Source organism: Chelonoidis abingdonii, chromosome 2, assembly GCF_003597395.2.
Source record: "Chelonoidis abingdonii isolate Lonesome George chromosome 2, CheloAbing_2.0, whole genome shotgun sequence".
In the NCBI taxonomy this organism is placed as follows: Eukaryota; Metazoa; Chordata; order Testudines; family Testudinidae; genus Chelonoidis; species Chelonoidis abingdonii.
In genome coordinates this window covers 269175770-269195320 of record NC_133770.1, presented here as the reverse complement: position 1 = coordinate 269195320, position 19551 = coordinate 269175770, and the positions used below count along the sequence as shown (strand labels likewise).

Genomic DNA, 19551 nt, shown 5'->3' with positions numbered 1-19551 from the left:
AAATATACCTAAATATAAAAAACATAGTTCTAGGGGTGATCTGGGGCTGACCAGTAAGCCTTACATCTCTTCTTGGGTTCCAAGAAAGGTGATATGAGAGAGAGACTATGGGCATGGAAAAACTCTCCTCTGTAGAACAATTGAAAAGAGTGGAGTGGTTTACCTAAGAAATCAGATTACTGAAAGGGGACATGATAAAAGCTTATAAAATCATGAATGATAGAGAATGAAGCTTGGGTGCTTCTGTTCTCTCTGTTGCATAACCCAGGGGACTCTCAATGAAATGGAAAGGTGGCAAATTCAAAACTGGCCAAAGGGAAATATTTTTTCACCAGCTGCATAATTGGATAGAACTTAGTTGACATAGGATGTAATTTGTATGGAGAACAAGAATATCCAGAGTTGTTACAGTGAATGCTAAATTCTTTTAGTTCATTTGACAGCTCATCATGGCTATATGGATTCACAATTTATTCTGTATACTCAGTCCTCTTGGTTTGTGTGGGCCTTTCATGCAGCAACAGATTTTTTTTAAAAAAGTCACAGGGATACCCAGGGGAAGTTAAAAAAAAGACTGTGTTCTCCTTTTAATAGCTTTATTTAGTATTACATAGTAACTTGTGATGGTCAGTTTAAAACTGATGTTTTACAGGTCTTTATTTTGGTTACAGGGATGGTCGAATGCTCTTTGATTATCTAGCTGATAAGCATGGTGTAAGTATTTTTATTTTTACATTTTTAAATATGTAAAAGTAACAGGTTAAATTATATTCAATCCAACAGTCTTGCAATATGAAACACATGGCACCCTGACCTATCTGTCTAGTTTAAATGTAGCTGATGTGCAAAACTTCTTGCATGAAAAATATTTAAAAGCTTAAATTAAACTAAATGTGTTACAAACTTATGAAAGCAAAGAGATCTGGATATTAACTGCATCCTTAAACTTGTGGTTATGCTTAAATATTGTAGTACTTTCTTCTAACATTAGTGTTATTACTGTATTCAGCAGAATTAATAAATGATGAAGTAATTGTTTCAGTTTCTGTGTTTTAGTTTGTCTGGTCACTGCTATCATTGCACTTATCATCCAAAGACCCTGAAGCTCTTTACGGGCTACTTATATATCTGTAATTAAATGTGACTCTACCCACTGTTGAATCATTCCACAACCCATTGTTATACCATCTTTTTCATAATGAAGACAAACATTTTGTATTCTTTTTCAGTTTAGACAGGAGTACCTAGACACACTCTATAGATATGCAAAGTTCCAATATGAATGTGGCAACTATTCAGGAGCTGCAGAATATCTCTACTTCTTTAGGGTTTTGGTAAGTAGTTTTTTTTCTTAAGTATTTAGACCACTTTGTTTTCTGTAAAAATTCTTAAATATCCTGATTTATAAACTTCCTGAGACAATTATTCAGTGCAAGAGGAATACTGAAAAGATACACAAGCTCAGAACTAGTGATTTTAATTAATTATTTGCTAACAGTTTCATATTCTGTTTCTGATTATGGGGGAAAACTCTGGCCTATGTACAGTAATCTATTTAAATTGCAAGATCCTTTTGTCAGGGAACATTTTCATTTGTATCTTGCACAATGCCAGTCATTCATAAATAATGATATTGTATAGTAACTGTTGAAAAATAACTTTTCAATCCCTAAACTTGTGAAAATGTGATTTTTTTCTGTAAGAGTTCAAGCTTATTTGCGTTACAGTTGTCTTTTTATGAATGCTCTCCAATAACAAAATCCAGGATTTTGTCTATTCAGGTTGATGTGTGTGCCTGCTATTTTGTTACTTTGGTCAGCTCTTGAGATCAAACAGAGAATTCTGTTTACAAGAATTCTCTGCTAGAAGTAAATGTAAAACACCTGCCTAATTTCAAGAACGGAAAAGTGAAACAGAAACATTTCTCAGTATGGCATATATGTGAAACCTAGTTTGTATGTTTGTTTAGTCTTATCACACTTGACTGTGATCTTTAGAATTGCAATGTTAAAATGAACACTTTTAGCACAATTTTCAAGTGCTAATTTTTGTTCTAATTTAAGTTTTAAAATTTGTAGAAGTTGTAACTCACTGTATTAGGTACTTCCTGTTTTTTCTAAACTGGAAGAATATTATAAACTGTAACAGCTAAGAATAAGCATTTGTAATCTAATTCCTGTGCACAAAAAGTGGTGGTGAGAAGTTAACAGGTAAATTGAAGGTAATCTGTGATAATGCTGAACTTACAGCTTCCTGTCAAGAATTCTATCTGTCTTCCCTTGAATATTATGGAGGATTTAGAAGAGTAAAAATTGTGCTTTAGAAATGTTAACAGCTTAAACAAGGATTGTAGAACCAGAGCCATGGTTTCATTACAACTACATGAAAAGAGTTGGTTATTCATATCATTTGTTAATGCTGAGAGTGAATTCTGAGAATGAAGATTTAGTGTCTTACTAGAAGCCCAGGACAGTAAATTTATTGTTACTGGTCAGTGAGTGACTGTGCTGTTTTGCTAGCAAATGGAAATTTAAGGTAACTGCTGGAAAATCCAGATATTGAAACTATTCTAGCATATCCATCACTGAAAGCAGTTCTCTATGAAGAGCCAACTGTAATGACATGGAGTTGAGCCAGATAGTGCACATGAACCTTAGCAGCAAAAAGTTCCTGCTAAAGTACAGCAAAAAGCTTTTCACATTGGCACTTGGAACACGTGTATTTCTAATAATATTATGTCCCTTTCTAGAATGTATGAGTGGTATTTGCAAAGTAATTCCTAGTAATTGAGTATATTTACTGTATTTTGTTTCTTGCCGTTAATCTATATTTCTTTTTACTACTTTCTGTATTTTATTTAATCTTTTGGATTAAATTCAGTGGTTCTGCTTATTCTGTTAATTGTCAACAATTAGATGGTAAGTGGGTTCCAAAGCGAATAACTGATAGATTTTCACAACAATAATACAATGGTTTTTTTTTGTTGTGTGTTTTTTTTTTTTTTTTTTTTTTTTTACCAAAATAAGGCTGAAAGAAGGATGAGAACGTATGTCAGTATCGGGGTAGCTTTTGACAAGAGGAATCTCATATGACCCATTACTCATCAAACCTTTTTATACAATAACGTATTCAATGAGGTGTACATTTTGTGTGTTCGTGAAGAACTATTTTTTGTGTTTTGTTTCGGATAGAGATGCTATGGTCATCATGGGCATTTGTCCTAAATCCTCTCCTTTGTGTTTCAGAATTTGAGCATTTAAAAAACAAAACAAAACTGTACATGGTTCTTAAAAATTACTCTTGAAAGCAGTTTTAGTAAAACTAATGTATGCTTCTGGTATGTTAGTACCTTGAGCGGATACTTATGTTGTTCTTTTTGGTGGGAGAAGATTAATTTAAAGTAATGGTTAGTGAAACATAAGCTATGAAAGAACCATTGTAACTATGATTTGAGATTAGAATTTGACACTGTGAATGACCTAGCGTAGTTCAGTGTTGTATAAACTAAACCTGATTGACCCCAGAACTACCCTTACTTGAAACAGACTTGGTGAACTGCTCTGAGGAAAAATAGCTTTTAGGGGGTTTGGACATGTTCAGGGACATACTACCTAATTTAATAGGATGTTCTTTCTTTTGCCACATGCTTTTATATGAAAGGATTTTCTACCTCTTTGAAGTGGTCTTTGCATATACTCACTTGTGGGATGTGGTTCTCTAGGGGCCATTGAGTTTTGGGAACCTCTTCTAAAAGCATTACTTGTTAAGGCTGCGCAAGCAGCTCTGTGTGGCACCAAACATTTGGAGCTAAAGTTATTAAAGTGCCAAGTGGTCGTCAACCATTTCAGTTTTTGTCAGTTTGGGTACCATCACTGTGTGCCTGGAATCTTGCTTTTTGTGTGTGTGTGTGTGTGTGTGTGTGTGTTTAACCAGACTTTTCTGTTTTTAAAAGGAGAAGATTTAATATAGTTAATAGTTTTACTAGTCCTGAAATGGTTTTAGATCAGTGGTCCCCAAACCTTTTACCTTGCACCCCTCCCTCCCCTGAAGCCAGGGCCGGGAATGGGGCCATGACTCCAGGAGGGCCGGAAGTGGACAAGGGTAAGGGGGGCTTGGGCCAGGAGTGGAGCTGTGGGGCCCTGGGTGCAGGGCCAGGAGTGGAGCTCGGTGCTCGCCCTCGGTCCCTCATGGGGGCTGGCCCAGCCTCCAGCTGCTCCCACATGAGTGTTTTGCTAGGGGTCGCGCTATCTTTTTCCAATTTTTTTACTTAGAAAAACTTAGGCCAAGTGATTGTATGGAATTTTATGTTTAAAAAATAGTAGCAGTAGGTATCTAATACATTTGACCAAGTAAAAGTGTTAAATTATTGTGCTTATTGTAACTGTTTACTAATTTGAACAGGTTCCATCAACAGATAGAAATGCTTTGAGCTCACTTTGGGGAAAATTGGCATCTGAAATTTTAATGCAGAACTGGGATGCAGCCATGGAAGATCTTACAAGATTGAAAGAGACTGTAGATAATAATGTAAGTGAAAGTTTGATCACATTCATATATTTAAGCTGAAGGGTGGGCAGGCTAAGAGAAACATGAAGAAATCTTGCCAATTTAAAAACACTATCTTTTTTTGGAGCTATCTCTCACTTTGCTCTGAGGAGAAGTTATGGTTTACATTGCTCTTTTGCATTCTCTTCTTGCCAAGAAATATTTGCAAAGGAGCCATGCCCAGTCCTCATTTGTTGGAGAAAAGACCCCAAGTGTGGCTGTTTGGGGGCAGTAAAAAAAGGGGAAAAGATCAAAAAGGGTAAAAGAGAGGGTCCTGGAAGACTCCTTGAAAAGAGTGTGGAGAGACTCAAACATACATGGAATTCCATTACAAAATCTAAGCCAGGAAGAGGAAATAAATGAATGTCAGTAGAATGTTTGTAAAGACACTGATTTATTGAAATTTAGTGCAATAAAATATTTTATTTGAAATATCATATAGCTAAAAATCTCTTGCTCCTTAAAATTGTTCATGATTCCCTTTCATCCAATTGAAAATGTTTGTGAATTTAAAAGATGCTTCCGTTAAACTAAAATTTAGATAAATCCCTATCATACAGGCATGTCTGCAGCCTCCAGAAGGATTAAATTAAGGATGGGGTGTCATCAGAAGAACGCATGCTGGGGCATCACAGCATGTGGAAGTTGTTTTCTTTTTGAGTACTGAATAGTATTACTATTCGCTGTCCCCAAAAGGCGTGAAGATGCATTACAATTTTCAAGGCCACATTTGACACAAAAATAATATCTGTCTGAAAACAGTATAAACTAATCTGTGTTCACTAATTGATAAAGATTTGAGAAAATTTCTTTATTTTTATTTTCAGTATTTGTCATAACTTTGTTTGGTTAGTTTCTTCTATCTTTTGAAGAAAGGGGATCCTGGCATTAGCCTCAAAGTAGCTGTTATAATCTCCCTCAGAGCCTGGGCTTTAAGGCAGTCAATCAGTAGTTCTAACACTAATATTTCAAGAGCTATCTGGAAGTGCTATTTTTCTGCAAATGATGACACAAATATAGTGTAGTTTTACAGATAGGTAAACTTAAGTATGCCAGATTTCCCAATGTTACCTGTAATTTGTGGGTATCCATCACTATTATGTTTTGAATTGTCACCAGGATATCTGTTGTATTTGAATTGCTGTTAGGAAAATGCTGTCCATCTTGTCTTAAGAGATAGGATTGATTGGGGAACTTCAAGAAGGCTTGGATTTTTCCTTAAGTCAGAGTTGCATCTAGATGTGTCAGTGTGGAAGAATAGCTCTTCTATTCTTATGGTACAATTTGAGTTTCACTACAACACAGTTAACACTTTGGTAACACATTCCTTTAAGAAATTATTTGACAGTGATAACTAAAAACATGAAAATTGTAGCAAAACAATTTGTTGGGAGAAATATGAAAAAAATTATAGTTTCCTCTATAGTATCTTAGGGCTAGTCTACACTGGCTGGCAGCGCTTTAACGTGGCTTGGGGAGTCGCGGCAGAGCACTGGGAGAATGTTCTCTCCATGAGGGACGTGACTCTCAGCGCTGGTGCACTGTCTACACTGGTGCTTTATAGTGCTGAAACTTGCTGCTCTTGGGGGTTTTTTTTCACACCCCGGAGTGAGAGAGTTGCAGTGCTGAAAAGTGCCAGCGTAGACAAGCTCTTAGTAATGTGGAGTGGTCATAAATGGTGTGTATGTGTGTAAGTATGTAGATGGAGAAATGACACTGCACAAAGTTTGCTATGTTTCTGCAACTATTCCACCACAACATTCACTCCTGAAGTGAGCAGTATTCACTCATGACTACCCTTGTGAGTATCAGGAAAAATCTAGCTGCTAGAATGTTTGTCAGATATCTACTTCAATTTCTGACAGTGGCACTCATTGCCAAAAAATGACCTGGGAAGAGTGGGTTGATTTATGGCTTTACAATCTTTATTTTAATCCTGGGATGGGGTTGTGATGATGTATTATCACCCTCTAAGAGTATTGCAGTGCTAAAAGCTGTATGTCAGGGTGTAGGCAGTGATGAGCTGGAGCCGATTTGCACCTGTTCACGCGAACCGGTTGTTATATTTAGAAGCCAGTTTAGAACTGGTTGTTAAAGGAGTGGGCAAACTCCGGCCTGCGAGACCGTTCGGTCCGGCCTGCCTGAGCTCCTGGCTGGGGAGGCTCCCCTGGCCCCTCCCCCACCTTCTCCCCTCTTGCAGAGTCCAGCACCAGCGCTCTGGACTGCTCCTGGGCATCTCTGCAGCTCCTGCCGCTTTGAGCAACATGATAAGGGGGTGGGGGCTGCAAGCTCCAGCGGGCTGCGTGGCATCCATACATACTGTCCTGAGCAGTATGGTAAGGGGGCTGGACCAGGGCTGGGAGGAGGGGTTGGATAAGGGGCAGGGAGCAGTTGGAGGCGGCAGAGGTTCTGGGGGGCGGTCAGGGGACAGGGAATGGGGGGGGGTTGATCAGGGGGGGCCCTGGGGTGCAGTTAGGGTGGGAGGGTCTCAGGCTTGTACTCACCAGAGGGCACTTAATAACCGGTTCCCTACCGGGTTGTCGCCGGCACTTCAGCAGCAGGTCATTTCACTCACTCTGGGTCTTCGGCAGCACTGAAGGACCCACTGCGAAGTTCCGCCGAAAACCTGGGGCGAGTGAAGGACGTGCTGCCAAAGTGCCGCCGAAGACCCAGTAGGGAACCAGTTATTAACATGCTGGCAGCTCTTCGCTGGGCATAGCGGGGACAAAGGCTTACACAGTGTGGGAAACCACTTGTTCTCCACTGTCACCTCCTATAAATTCATGAGAGCCGTGAACCAAATTCAGAATGATAGAGGAGAGATGAAGGGTTGTAGACATTACTATGATGATCCAAGGAGAACTTCCATAGTATAGTCATGTTTTCATTGCATCTTATCTGCACCAGTTTAAAATTTTATTTTGTCTTGTTTTCAGTCAGTCAGCTCCCCACTCCAGTCTCTTCAGCAGAGAACGTGGCTCATCCACTGGTCTTTGTTCGTGTTCTTCAACCACCCAAAAGGCAGAGATAACATCATTGATCTCTTTCTCTATCAACCACAGTAAGTTGCTTGTAGTATAGACATTAACCTTGTAACGAGGCAGAAAGTGGGTGTAGGACAAAAATATTTAACAATGATATGTCCAGTCTTTTCAGCCTATGGGCTGAACATATTTCAAAAAGATCCAGAGTCTACGTTAAACACTTTATTTGCCTGCGTTCCATCAGAGCTTTTTGAATGCCTCATTTCTTTTCCTTAAGACTGGCAACCCAACAGGGAAGCCAGTAATGGAGTAGCAAGAAAACTATGCTGCGTCCTTCCCTTTTCCCTCTCCTTAGGTGCACAGGTTGCCAGTAGGGAAGGGACAGCAGCTATTCATAGCACTCCCATTTTACACCAAACCTTCTGCTGGGGCTGCTGAAGAGATAGTATCATCTGCTTCCTTCCCTCCCTGCTGTAACTATAGGTCTGATTAACAATTTCATGGTATGGCTCACTTTCCGTTCATAATTATGTACACATTTTCTTGTTGGTCTTTTTCAAGGGCCACAGTTGCCCCTGAGCGACAAGATGGATACAGTTGCTTTAGAATTACAATATGGGTATGAGCCGAAGAATGCAATATTTAATATATACACAATTGTTATTAGATGTAATTTTTAAACATGTACTTGTGTGCTCAGTTTTGTAGAGGAATATTAGTTAACTTGGATGTAAAGACTCCTGAATGAGTTTAAAATAAATAACTAAAGTTACAGGCCTCTGATGTGAGATAGCTTCTCCTCCTGGCAAGCTTCCTCTGGTTTGCCGTCAGGGAGAGGCATATGACCAATCTGATGTTCTTCCATTTGCTCTGAGCCACAGGGGAAAGGGGTAATAGGTAGCACTGAGGGCTGCTGAGTCTTGGTGCACATTCCACATCATTGTGGTAGAGCTGGAAGGCTAATTGTGGATTTGGAAAATGCCTTCATATCACTCCAACAGTTCCTGAAAAGCTCGCTGGTCAGTTTAGGGGGGAGTTAGCCACTGTAGCACAGATGCCACTCTGCACCTCTTCTGAGACTTGTTGCCCAAGAGCTTCAAATGAGCTAGGAGAGCCCATAGCAGGGAAGAATATAGACAGGGGGATGTAGGGAATTGCTGTGGCAGGCCAGCTGATCCTCAGACACATTATTTCTTCAGCTAGGCACAGGGAAGGCAGAATCTATACCCACCCCCTGCATTGGATAACTCTCTTCTGCACAGTAAAAACTATCACAAACCAAGTAGTCTCACTAAGTCCCTCTGCAGCTCTGTACAGGTTAAAAAAGAATCAATGAAAAGAACATATAGCCCTTAGATGTATGGTCAACACTGCAGTAAAAGACCCACAGCTGGCTTGGGTTAGCTGACTGAGGCTCTCAGGTCTTGGGCTGTGGTACTATAAAATTGCAGTGTAGATGTTTGGGCGGGGACCCTCCCTGCTTGCTTGTGGGGTCTCAGAGCCCGGACTTCAGTCTAAGTCTGGACATGTGCACTGCAATTTTATAGCTGTGCAGTCCAAGCCCCATGAGCCCGTGTCAGCTGACCCACCCAACCCATGGGTCTTTTACTGCAATGTAGACTTACCCAAGGAAGTCCAAATGAAAGCCCTCCTGGTAAATCAGTTGTCTAAAACCATCTGGGATCTCGAGAGAATGTAAGAGTCGACATCGCTTTCATGGTCAATAGTATTAAAGGCTTATAAAATATTGGAGAGAATTGGTTTGGTCCAATGGTCCCCAGCGTGGTGCCCACGGGCACCATGGTGCCTGCTGGGGCATTTGTGCCCCCGCCTAGTGCCCAGCAGGGGAGAGAAGCTGCGGCCCCACACCTGACAGGGACATAGAACTCAGGCTGTGAGCGTGGTGTTCTCTGTTCCCAGCAGACATGGGGCCCGCCTAGTGCCCAGCAGGGGAGAAAAGCCGCTGCTCTATGCCTGACGGGAACAGAGAACTCCAGGGCTGCAGGCTGTGGGCACCAGCGTTTCTCAGTCCCTGGCAGGCGCAGGGCCGCAACTTAAGCCAGAGAGAAGCCGTAGCCCTGCCCCTACTGAGGACAGAGAACTCCAGGGGTGCTGGCTGTGGGCGCCGGTGTTCTCGGTCCCAGGCAGGCGCGGGTCTGCGGCTTAAGCTGGAGAAAAGCCGCGGCCCCGCGCCTGCTGGGGACAGAGAGCTGCGGACACTGGTGTTCTCTGTCCTCGCAGTTTCTCTCCAGCTTCTCTTTTCTCTTTGGATTCATATATTATGTTATATTAAATATGATGTTTTTTGTATTTAATGTACAAATACAAATAAGTCTTGAAAAATTGTTGGTGCCCGCCACACTCTTCTGAAAACATGAATGTGCTACTGGCCACAAAAGGGTTGGGTACCACTGGACTTTGGGCCCCTAAGCGGCAGTGTGAATTGATGAATGCTGTTTTATTTGCTGTTAGCATTAGTACCGTCTTCCAGATTGTAACCATATTTGGTACAATAAAAATAATTTAAAAAATAATGAAATGAAATCTTGGTTATATAATAAAACTGATACAACTTATACCAGTACAAGTAAAAACTGCTAGGATTGCTGGTTTTAGGTGTGGACTTATTTTGATATATTTCTGGAAAAGGGCCCTGGTACACCTCTGGTAATCTTGGATGTCATGAATATGAGGTAGAGCAAGGTAGGTATAGCCAGCTTTCAAGGTGTGTATCACTTTACAGATTAAATCCAGTATCTTGAATTGCACTCAGGAACTGATGGGATCCCACTGAAGTGAATTGAGCACAGGCATAATGAGCTCACACGGGCCTGCTTTTCTAAGCACATGGACCAATGGATTCTGCTGTCCCTTATGTAGGACAATCTTATTCCTCTCTTGAGGGTATGTCTACACTACAGGATTATTCCAATTTTACATAAACCGGTTTTGTAAAACAGATTGTATAAAGTCGAGTGCATGCGGCCGCGATGAGATGATGGTTATCATCAGTTTTTGTACCGTCTGCTGCTGTCATGGGTGCTCCTGGCTGGCCTCGCTGAGGTCGGCCGGGGGCGCAAGACAAAAATGGGAATGACTCCCCGGGTCATTCCCTTCTTTATGTTTTGTCTAAAATAGAGTCAGTCCTGCCTAGAATATGGGGCAAGTGTACTAGAGAACCAGAGAGCACAGCCGCTCCGGGTCAGAGCCCCAGAGATCCCACAGAAATGATGAGCTGCATGCCATTCTAGGGGGTGCCCCTGCAACAACCCCACCCGTTGCTTCCCTCCTCCCCCAACCCTCCTGGGCTACCGTTGGCAGTGTCCCCCATTTGTGTGATGAAGTAATAAAGAATGCAGGAATAAGAAAACTGACTTTTTAGTGAGATAAAATGAGGGGGAGGCAGCCTCCAGCTGCTATGATAGTCCAGGCAGACATTAAACAGTGTGGGGGAGAGGACAGCCAGCATCCCTGCTGCTATGATAGTCCAGGAGTACAGAATCTTTTCTTTAGACATGAAAGGCGGGGGGGTGGGGGCTGATGGAGCTCAGCTCTGTCCAGTTGCTATGATGAAGGACGGTTACCAGCCATTCTGTACCATCTGCTGGGAATAACCGGGAGTCATCCCATTTTTACCCAGGACCCCGGCCGACCTCACCAGCCAGCCAGGAGCACTCACGGGATGATGACAAGGATTTACCAGTCATTTTGTACCATCTGCCATCAGGAAAGGAAGGGGAGGGATGCTGCTGTTCAGCGCCTGCAGCACCCGTCTACCAGCAGCATGCAGTAGACATAGGGTGACATTGAAAAAAAGGCAAGAAACGATTTTTTTCCCTTTTCTTTCACGGGGGGGGGGGGGGGGTAAATTGACGAGATATACCCTGAACCACCCTGGACAATGTTTTTGACCCTTCAGGCATTGGGAGCTCAGCCAAGAATGCAAATGCTTTTCGGAGACTGTGGGGACTGTGGGATAGCTGGAGTCCTCAGTCCCCCCCCTCCCTCCATGAGCGTCCATTTGATTCTTTGGCTTTCCGTTACGCTTGTCACACAGCACTGTGTGCTGTGGCCTCTGTCTATCATAGCCTGGAGATTTTTTTCAAATGCTTTGTCATTTCGTCTTCTGTAACGGAGCTCTGATAGAACAGATTTGTCTCCCCCATACAGCGATCAGATCCAGTATCTCCCATACGGTCCATGCTGGAGCTCTTTTGGATTTGGGACTGCATCGCCACCCTGCTGATCAGAGCTCCACACTGGGCAAACAGGAAATGAAATTCAAAAGTTCGCGGGGCTTTTCCTGCCAACCTGGCCAGTGCATCCGAGTTCAGATGGCTTTCCAGAGCGGTCACAATGGTGCACTGTGGGATACTGCCTGGAGGCCAATACCATCGATTTGCGACCACACTAACCCTAATCCGACATGGCAATACCAATTTCAGTGCTACTGCTCTCGTCGGGGAGAAGTACAGAAATCGGTTTAAAGAGCCCTTTATGTCGATATAAAGGGCCTCATTGTGTGGATGGGTGCAGGGTTAAATCGGTTTAACGCTGCTAAATTTGGTTTAAACGCGTAGTGTAGACCAGGCCTGAGAAAAAATGAGGCTGCATTTTGTCAGCCAGTCTAATAGGTTGGTGAAAAATCTTTCACCTATTAACTTAAATATCTGGCTCTCCAAGTACTGGGAGTATTGGTTATCCAGGAGGCCCTCCAAACTGTTGCTCTTCGGCTGCATCCAATTAACATTTTTCTTAAAATTTCCCATCATTGGTGTACCAGCGGTGGTAGACCTACTGCCACCAGCTCTGTGGAGGAGGCTTTAGAGATGGCTTTTGTTAGTTTTCATTCTTGCATGTAGACTGCAGATTTAATGTCTTGGAGTAATCCGGCTGGGATAATTAAAGATGAGTGTTGTCAACTAATTTAACTCCAGGTGACTCATCCAAAACCTCTCTTTCCCTAATCTAATCAGTGACTATTAAATTAACCATTTCACTCCCAATATAAGTGTGTTGGTTTGCATCTCAAACAATTACAACAAGAAATTAAAATTGTAGAAAATATACCATGAAAAGAGATTGTGTCCTGTGTTAATTGTGTTTGGGCTTTATGATGTTGACAGCTGTCCACTATGAACTGCAGACCTCCAGCTAGCTTCTCATATAGCCATGAAACAGCCATCATATGGTAACATTTTTCAATCACTACCAATCAGGAGGACTTGAATTGATGCTTTCAAATACAATTACATTATTTTATCATTGGTGTAATTATTGATGTTAGAGTAATTTTGTGGTTTATCATCTTCTGTTTCTATTTTAATATTTGTATTACCATAGTACTCAATGTTTTGGCTAAAATGTGTAAATTAGTAATAATGTTTCGTCGTGTTGTACAGCCATGAAAGGAAATAATGTAAAGAGATGAGAAGAGTGTAAGGAAACATGCAAGATTTCCACAATTTGAAGTTTATTAGTTTCACGCACTTAGTTACTTATTAATCTGATATTACTGTAAACGAGCATTAAGCAACAAAGGGATAGTTAATTTAGGAAGAACTCCTTTTCTGTGGATAACAAATACAACTAATCAGTGTCATATTTGCTCCTGTAATATAAATGTAGAATGACAGTGCATTTTTAAATTGGTTACATCATATGTGCTGATAACATTGCCCAATTTCACTCTGAATTTAAAAATTGAGAGAGCTTATGCTTTTGAATCTCATCAAGATGTAAAACAATATGTAGGATATCAAGTAAATAGATGCAATTAGAGATGAAACTTTGTCTCAGTGACTTAAGATACAGGTGCTATTGAAAGAATGCATTTGTAACATAATACTTCGTATATTACTTTTCTGAGTCATAGCAATGCAATCACATTTTTTTATTTAGCAATTGGATTTTTAATCCTCTTTCCTTGTAACAGCATTATAAGAAATAAGCTTAGTTTTCTATAAAGTTTTACATTAACTCTTTTTTCACAGAGTTCTTTGGGTTACCGAAGAGTTTAAAGCTTTTCAGTTTGTTAAATAGTAAAAGAAGGTAGTCTTGAATTAGTTAGTGTTTTAAATCTTTAATTTTCTTCTACCTGATGAAGGACCAATAAAGTATAATTAAAATGCTGCTTAGAAATGACAGCTGCACATCAAAAGCTTTTTTTATACTAAATTAGTTTCTGTCTTGGAGCCTCCAGTTTCTGAACATCTGTTTGCAAGCCACATTTTCATCTCAAACAAAAAATAACAAGACACTCTCAAATTCTCACACTGAAAACATTAAACACATTATGTTAATTCTCCTGACTTTGGGTGGGTGTCTTACACATCAGTGGTTAATGAGAATGGTGTCATTTTCAAAGCTTTAAATATTTAGAGGAGTTTTTATCTTATTTATCTAATTTTATTGATACGTAGGTGACCTGAAAAAGTTAAAACAAGAAATTACTATGTCTTTGCTAATGTTTACTCATTTTCTTTAATAACAAAATGAAACTCGGAGAATCTAGTCACAGCCTTAAATGTTTTGGTTGGCCAGCCTCCCTGTCTGATGTGATGCATTCATCAGTTTCTTAAAAACTAATTTACTCTATTATTACAAGTAATATCTAAGATTACTATAACTGAAAAACTAGAGAAATTTAATATTTTTTTCAATTTTATTTGATTTCATAGAGCATGGAGCATAATCACTTTCATGGTTTTCCCTGGATGTTCAGATCTGACTGGATTGTTTCGAATTGCATTAAATGTTTTGTATTTAGTTATAAAGAAGTTTTACTTGTTTGAGTTCCAGCAATGAATGTGCTTCTTGACTGCATACATGAGTACATCTTCCTGGCAGAACTAGTTAATATGTGAGGGTTGTGAGGGGGGCGTGACAGATTTTGGAGCGAGAACTTAGTGGATTTACATATTTTGAGTTTGTAACTGAAATATAAATATTAAAATATATTTGAAAGGCTTTTTGAGGCTAAAAATTACAATCTGAAAGAAAAATATTACCTATTCTTAAAACTTAAAAGGTAAACGAAAGTATCAGAGCTCTTGTTATTCCTATTAGGAAACAAAAGTTATAGAATAGTCTCGAACCCTGAAATTGAAGGAAAATTGGAAGAGTTGTAACTGTTCAGGGGTCTTGGTTTGCTGAATTTTAGAAACTTCTGGAAGGCATGCAGATCATTTATAAAGTGGTTCTGTGTAAAGCTATGTAACTATCACCCCATATTTTGTTTTTCTAAGGCAGGGATCGGCAGCCTTTCAGAAGTGGTGTGCCGAGTCTTCATTTATTCACTCTAATTTAAGGTTTTGCGTGCAAGAAATACATGTTAATGTTTTTAGAAGGTCTCTTTCTCTAAGTCTATAATATATAACTAAATTGTTGCATGTAAAGTAAAAAAGGTTTTTTAAATGTTTAAGAAGCTTCATTTAAAATTAAATTAAAATGCAGAGTTACCCCCCTCCCCCAAGACCAGTGACCAAGACCCAGGCAGTGTGAGTGCCACTGAAAATCAGCTTGCGTGCCGCCTTTGGCACCCATGCCATAGGTTGCCTGCCCCTGTTCTAAGGGCTGAATTTTCTTCAGGTAGTTTCTTAGGCCTGGTCTGCACTAGAAAATTAGTTCAGTACAACGACGTTGTTCAGGGCCCTGAGCTGCACAGTTAAGCCGACCTAAGTCTCTGTGAAGACAATGCTGGGTTGACAGAAGAATCCTGCCATCAGCACAGCTACCACTTCTTGGGGTGGTGAGCTGGTTATGTCAATGGGAAAATTCCTCCTGTTGCCATAGGTAATATCTACCTTGAAGTGCTACAGCTGCACCACTGTAGCATTTTAAGTGTAGACAGGCCCTTATTCTGACCGTTACAAAAGCTACTGATAAATGGTTGTTAAATTCATAGGCTGATTTTTGGTGAGCATCTGTCTGTCTTAGCATGCCTAAAATTGAAGAAAGTGGTAGGAAACCAGCAGGTGAATTGACTGACATTTACACACTTCAGAATTGTTTATAATGTTGTCAAGAGGTGAAAAATAGAAAGGTAGCACAGATACATGCCCATCTCTAAAAGTGCGGAAAGCTTGTTCAGCTTCAAAATCAAATGTACCATTGAATGAAACTTTATTGAAATGGAAGAGCAGAGCATTGGGATTAATCTTGCAAGTGAGATGTTTTTCACTACATGTGTAAAAAGTGTAGCCATGATAATGATTTGCAGTTCCAGGTCTCTTACAGCTCTTAACAGTCACTTGATTCAAGTATGCATTTGTCAACCCCAAAGAATCAGATAACTGGTAATGGTATTGTGAAAACAGCATAGGCTTGAACTTGATCAGCATTCAACTTTGTTTACATCATTGCCTTCATTGTAGTACAAAATAAGCAATTTAAAGAAATTGCAGAAGTACTTTGCCCTGGATGTATTTGTCCTGAAAGATTTAAGCTCTACCTCTAGGTTCTGCAAATAAAGAAATACAGGAAACATTAAAGGAGGAACTGAAAGTCACTGTTAACAGTGATGCAAAATGACCCAATAATGGCTACAGACGTTTATGCAGGGAAAAGTATGATCTTAATTTAGTGCCTTCCATTCTAAATCTGAAAAGAAGATTTCAGAATATTATGTCCAGGCTGCTTAAGGTGCGTTCCAAGAGTTCAGAGAAAGTATTCCTTTTAGGTTTTTGTATCTCATGGAATTTGATCATCTTTGCTATTTGATCAGACAACCAACATAAAATGAAAATGCTGCTAGGTGCAGTCACCCTAAATGTCTGTTATATAGGTTTTCAACATGCTAAAGCTTTTTGAAGTTTTTTGAAGTGGTAGTAAACACTAGCAGTCCTGCAATACACTGTGAAGTTTAAAAAAACAAAAAAACGCAACAACTTTTGCAATCATCCTTAAGGGTTCCTCCTTTGAAGAAGGATTGATCTTCCAGCTTCCTGAAGACTCAGTAGCACTGAGAGGAAGATGTTCTCTACATTTACATGCAGCTACCAGCGGTATGTTGAAGTTTGCACTAAACACAAGAAGTACTTTTGATGAAAAAATAGTGTGCTGTTTGTACAAGGAACTCTACAGGTGGGCTCTAAATTTACCAAAATAATATAAAGAAAGCTTTGGAAGAGCTACAGATTCGAGGTGTGATGATGCTACTCTTGTCTTATTGGAGCTCTAGCTTGATTTGATGATAAAACTGGAACTACACAAGAACGTTGAAAATCGAGAAGCTATGGATGTTTTCAGACACTGGCCCACATAAGTGATCTCAGTTATCTAACAGAATAGGTTGAGCCTAGAAGAGGAATATGAGGCTGGAAAATGCCTGATGGATCATAAAGTTAGGTTCTTTACTCTTTCCTGTCATTTACAATTGGAGAGGTGCATTTCAAGTGCAAACCTATATTTGAAGGAGGTTGTGTCAGTTTAATTCATCATAATGGTGAAAAATAGAGGAAGAATCAGAAGACAAAGTGGTTGGATTTTTGGATTGTTAACACCTGCATTTCAGTCCATCCCGTTCAGTATCAACAGAGCATATTTTGGGTTTATTAAGATTGGCTTGGCCAAAACTTCATAATAAGGTTCAGAAAAAATGAACTGGTAAAGGTGTATTGGTGTGAAAGAGTAGCTGAGCAGTAGGCTTAATGGATTAGTAGACTGGGATTTCTCTTGTCGTTTGTGTGTGTGTGTGTGTGTTTTACTTACATTTGTTTTTGGAATAAATTAACTTTTTGTAAGAATATCACATGGTATGTTGGATGCTTTCCATTTTATAAATCCCTTCTATGACTTTAGTCACTGAGTGTTTGACTCGAGAAAAATTGCAACCTTGTGTGATCATAATATGAAATGAAGTCCAATTTAGCATAATTCTCTGAAAATATTTTATAACTGACAACTTTGGTTAACCTAAATAATAAGTCTACTTTATTGGTATATTTATACACACTTGGAAAATAATGCAACATTATATAAAGTTGTCAACTGTTTTTATCCTCTGATGTCACTTATATGCAAAACTGCACCATTAAATATATAAAAATTACAAGTGGAATATTTTCTTCAGGTATCTTAACGCAATACAGACTATGTGCCCCCATATCCTTCGATATCTGACTACAGCAGTCATAACAAACAAGGATGTTCGAAAACGTAGGCAAGTGCTGAAAGATTTAGTCAAGGTTATCCAGCAGGTAAGAAATAAAACACCTCTTTATATATTTGATCTTAACTAGAAAATATTTTTCCGTTTCAAGTTTTTTGTGGTGTGTAAATTTTTCTTAAAATAAACTTGAATCCCGTGCTTTTACTTTTTGCTCCTTCCAATGCACCTCTTCTCTTTTTGGGTTCTATTTTCTCTTTAGAAATCAAGTGAGATGAATTGTAAGAAGAAAGGATAGTTATATTTTCTCTCATTCTCCCGTTTCCCAAATAAAGATGAAAAGCTTTACTGAGAGATTAAGGGACAAAAAATAAACATGAAAACATTTTGGACCTAATTCTGTTGCTCCCTCTCACATATCCTGTACTACAACTCCTGTTAAAGTGAACAGGAACCTTGCTTACCCAACAAGTTTAGGGAATTTGTAAACCATTTGAGGCCTGGTCTACACTAAAAAGTTAGATCAACCCAGCCGCGTCAGTTAGGGGTGTGTTTAAAAAAACAAAACAAAAAAAACCCTCACCCATAACCAACGTGGTTAAGCTAAATTAATCTCTGGTGTTAGACATATTCTTCTGTCGACCTAGCCACTGCCTCTCAAGGAGGTGAATTACCTATACTGATGGGCAAACCTCTCCTCTTGGCGTAAGAAGTATCTACGCTAAAGCAGTACAGCTGTAGGTTTTCAAGAGTAGACAAGCCCTGAGCCAAAATACACTGACCTAAAAAGCATTATATCCCTTATTTCAAGCTTCTTCCCTAACAACACTTGCACCAGAGTGTCCATTTCAAGACATTTTAAGTCTATCTTTCGAATGAAAGAATCAAGATGCTTATTGAAGGAATGTTTTGATCCATTGTTGGATTCCTCTGTGTCTTTCGTAGGAAACATGCCACCTCACATCCACATGACTGACTGTTAAACAAATCTTTGTCTTTTAGACACATTTGAAAATAATGTTAATATGTCTGATAGTTGTGCTACACATGCTAATGAAATCAATAGAGGCATATAACAGATTTTTCTAAATCTAAAACAAGCTTAGTTAACTATGCAAAATAAAATGTAAAAAATTAAATATTACAGGTTTTCAAAACATTTGATATTAGTGTGTACAGAACTTAATGTATAGTATTAACATTTCAAATTGATATAAATTAATAACCAACTTCTACCTTGGGTTCCAGTACATTTGAAATCTTGATGCAGTAATGTAAGGTAACATAAAGAAATTAAGCAGTAGGATCAGCATTGAATTTTAAAAACTTTAAGAATTCTGCCATTGTTTGAAACAATTTGTTATACGTAGAAATTTTGTATCCATATTTCTTATTCAAACCAAATAAAGATTGGTTGAAGCAAAATACGTTAGAACATATTTTGATGTTACCCAAACCAAAACATGTAGGATACATAATGAAACTTCCCAATACCCATTCAGGGAATAAATCTTCCAACACTCTCTTTATGCTGTTAAGTCACTTCTGTATTTATAATATTAGCTTTGAAGTAATACTTTTCATATGTAGATTTCAAAGCAGTTATCCTGCTTTGACAGGTGGGGAAGAACTCTAACTGGTAGACTACCCTCGAAGGTTATAGAATTATCAGGAACTCATATATTGACCTCCAACTGTTATACCTTCTTAGATTGCAATACCACAGGACTCTAGGCTTTGCAAATTACATGATGGGCCTCAATAAATTGATTAACAAATGTAGTACTTCACAAAATTTAATAGTTGCAAAACTGGATTATAAATGAGCAGATTTATAATTTGTTACATCCAGTATTGAGAATGTAAGTAGCTTGCTTTCAAAGAAGGAAAAAGTTAATATAGTATTACAGGTTA

General features: G+C 39.2%; 1 protein-coding gene across 2 annotated transcripts in view; it reads left to right on the top strand.

The window, feature by feature from the left end:
* EIF3E (eukaryotic translation initiation factor 3 subunit E) overlaps positions 1-19551 on the top strand; it is a 58403-nt gene that overhangs the window by 17807 nt on the left and 21045 nt on the right. For both annotated transcript variants that reach the window (XR_012655383.1, XM_032800316.2), the window contains exons 4-8: positions 672-714; positions 1230-1334; positions 4402-4527; positions 7482-7606; positions 17602-17728. Coding sequence is in view for 1 of the 2 variants with exons in the window: in XM_032800316.2 (XP_032656207.1) it covers positions 672-714; positions 1230-1334; positions 4402-4527; positions 7482-7606; positions 17602-17728 (526 nt within the window). In the remaining variant the exon portion in view is untranslated. The remainder of the gene's footprint in view (positions 1-671; positions 715-1229; positions 1335-4401; positions 4528-7481; positions 7607-17601; positions 17729-19551) is intronic.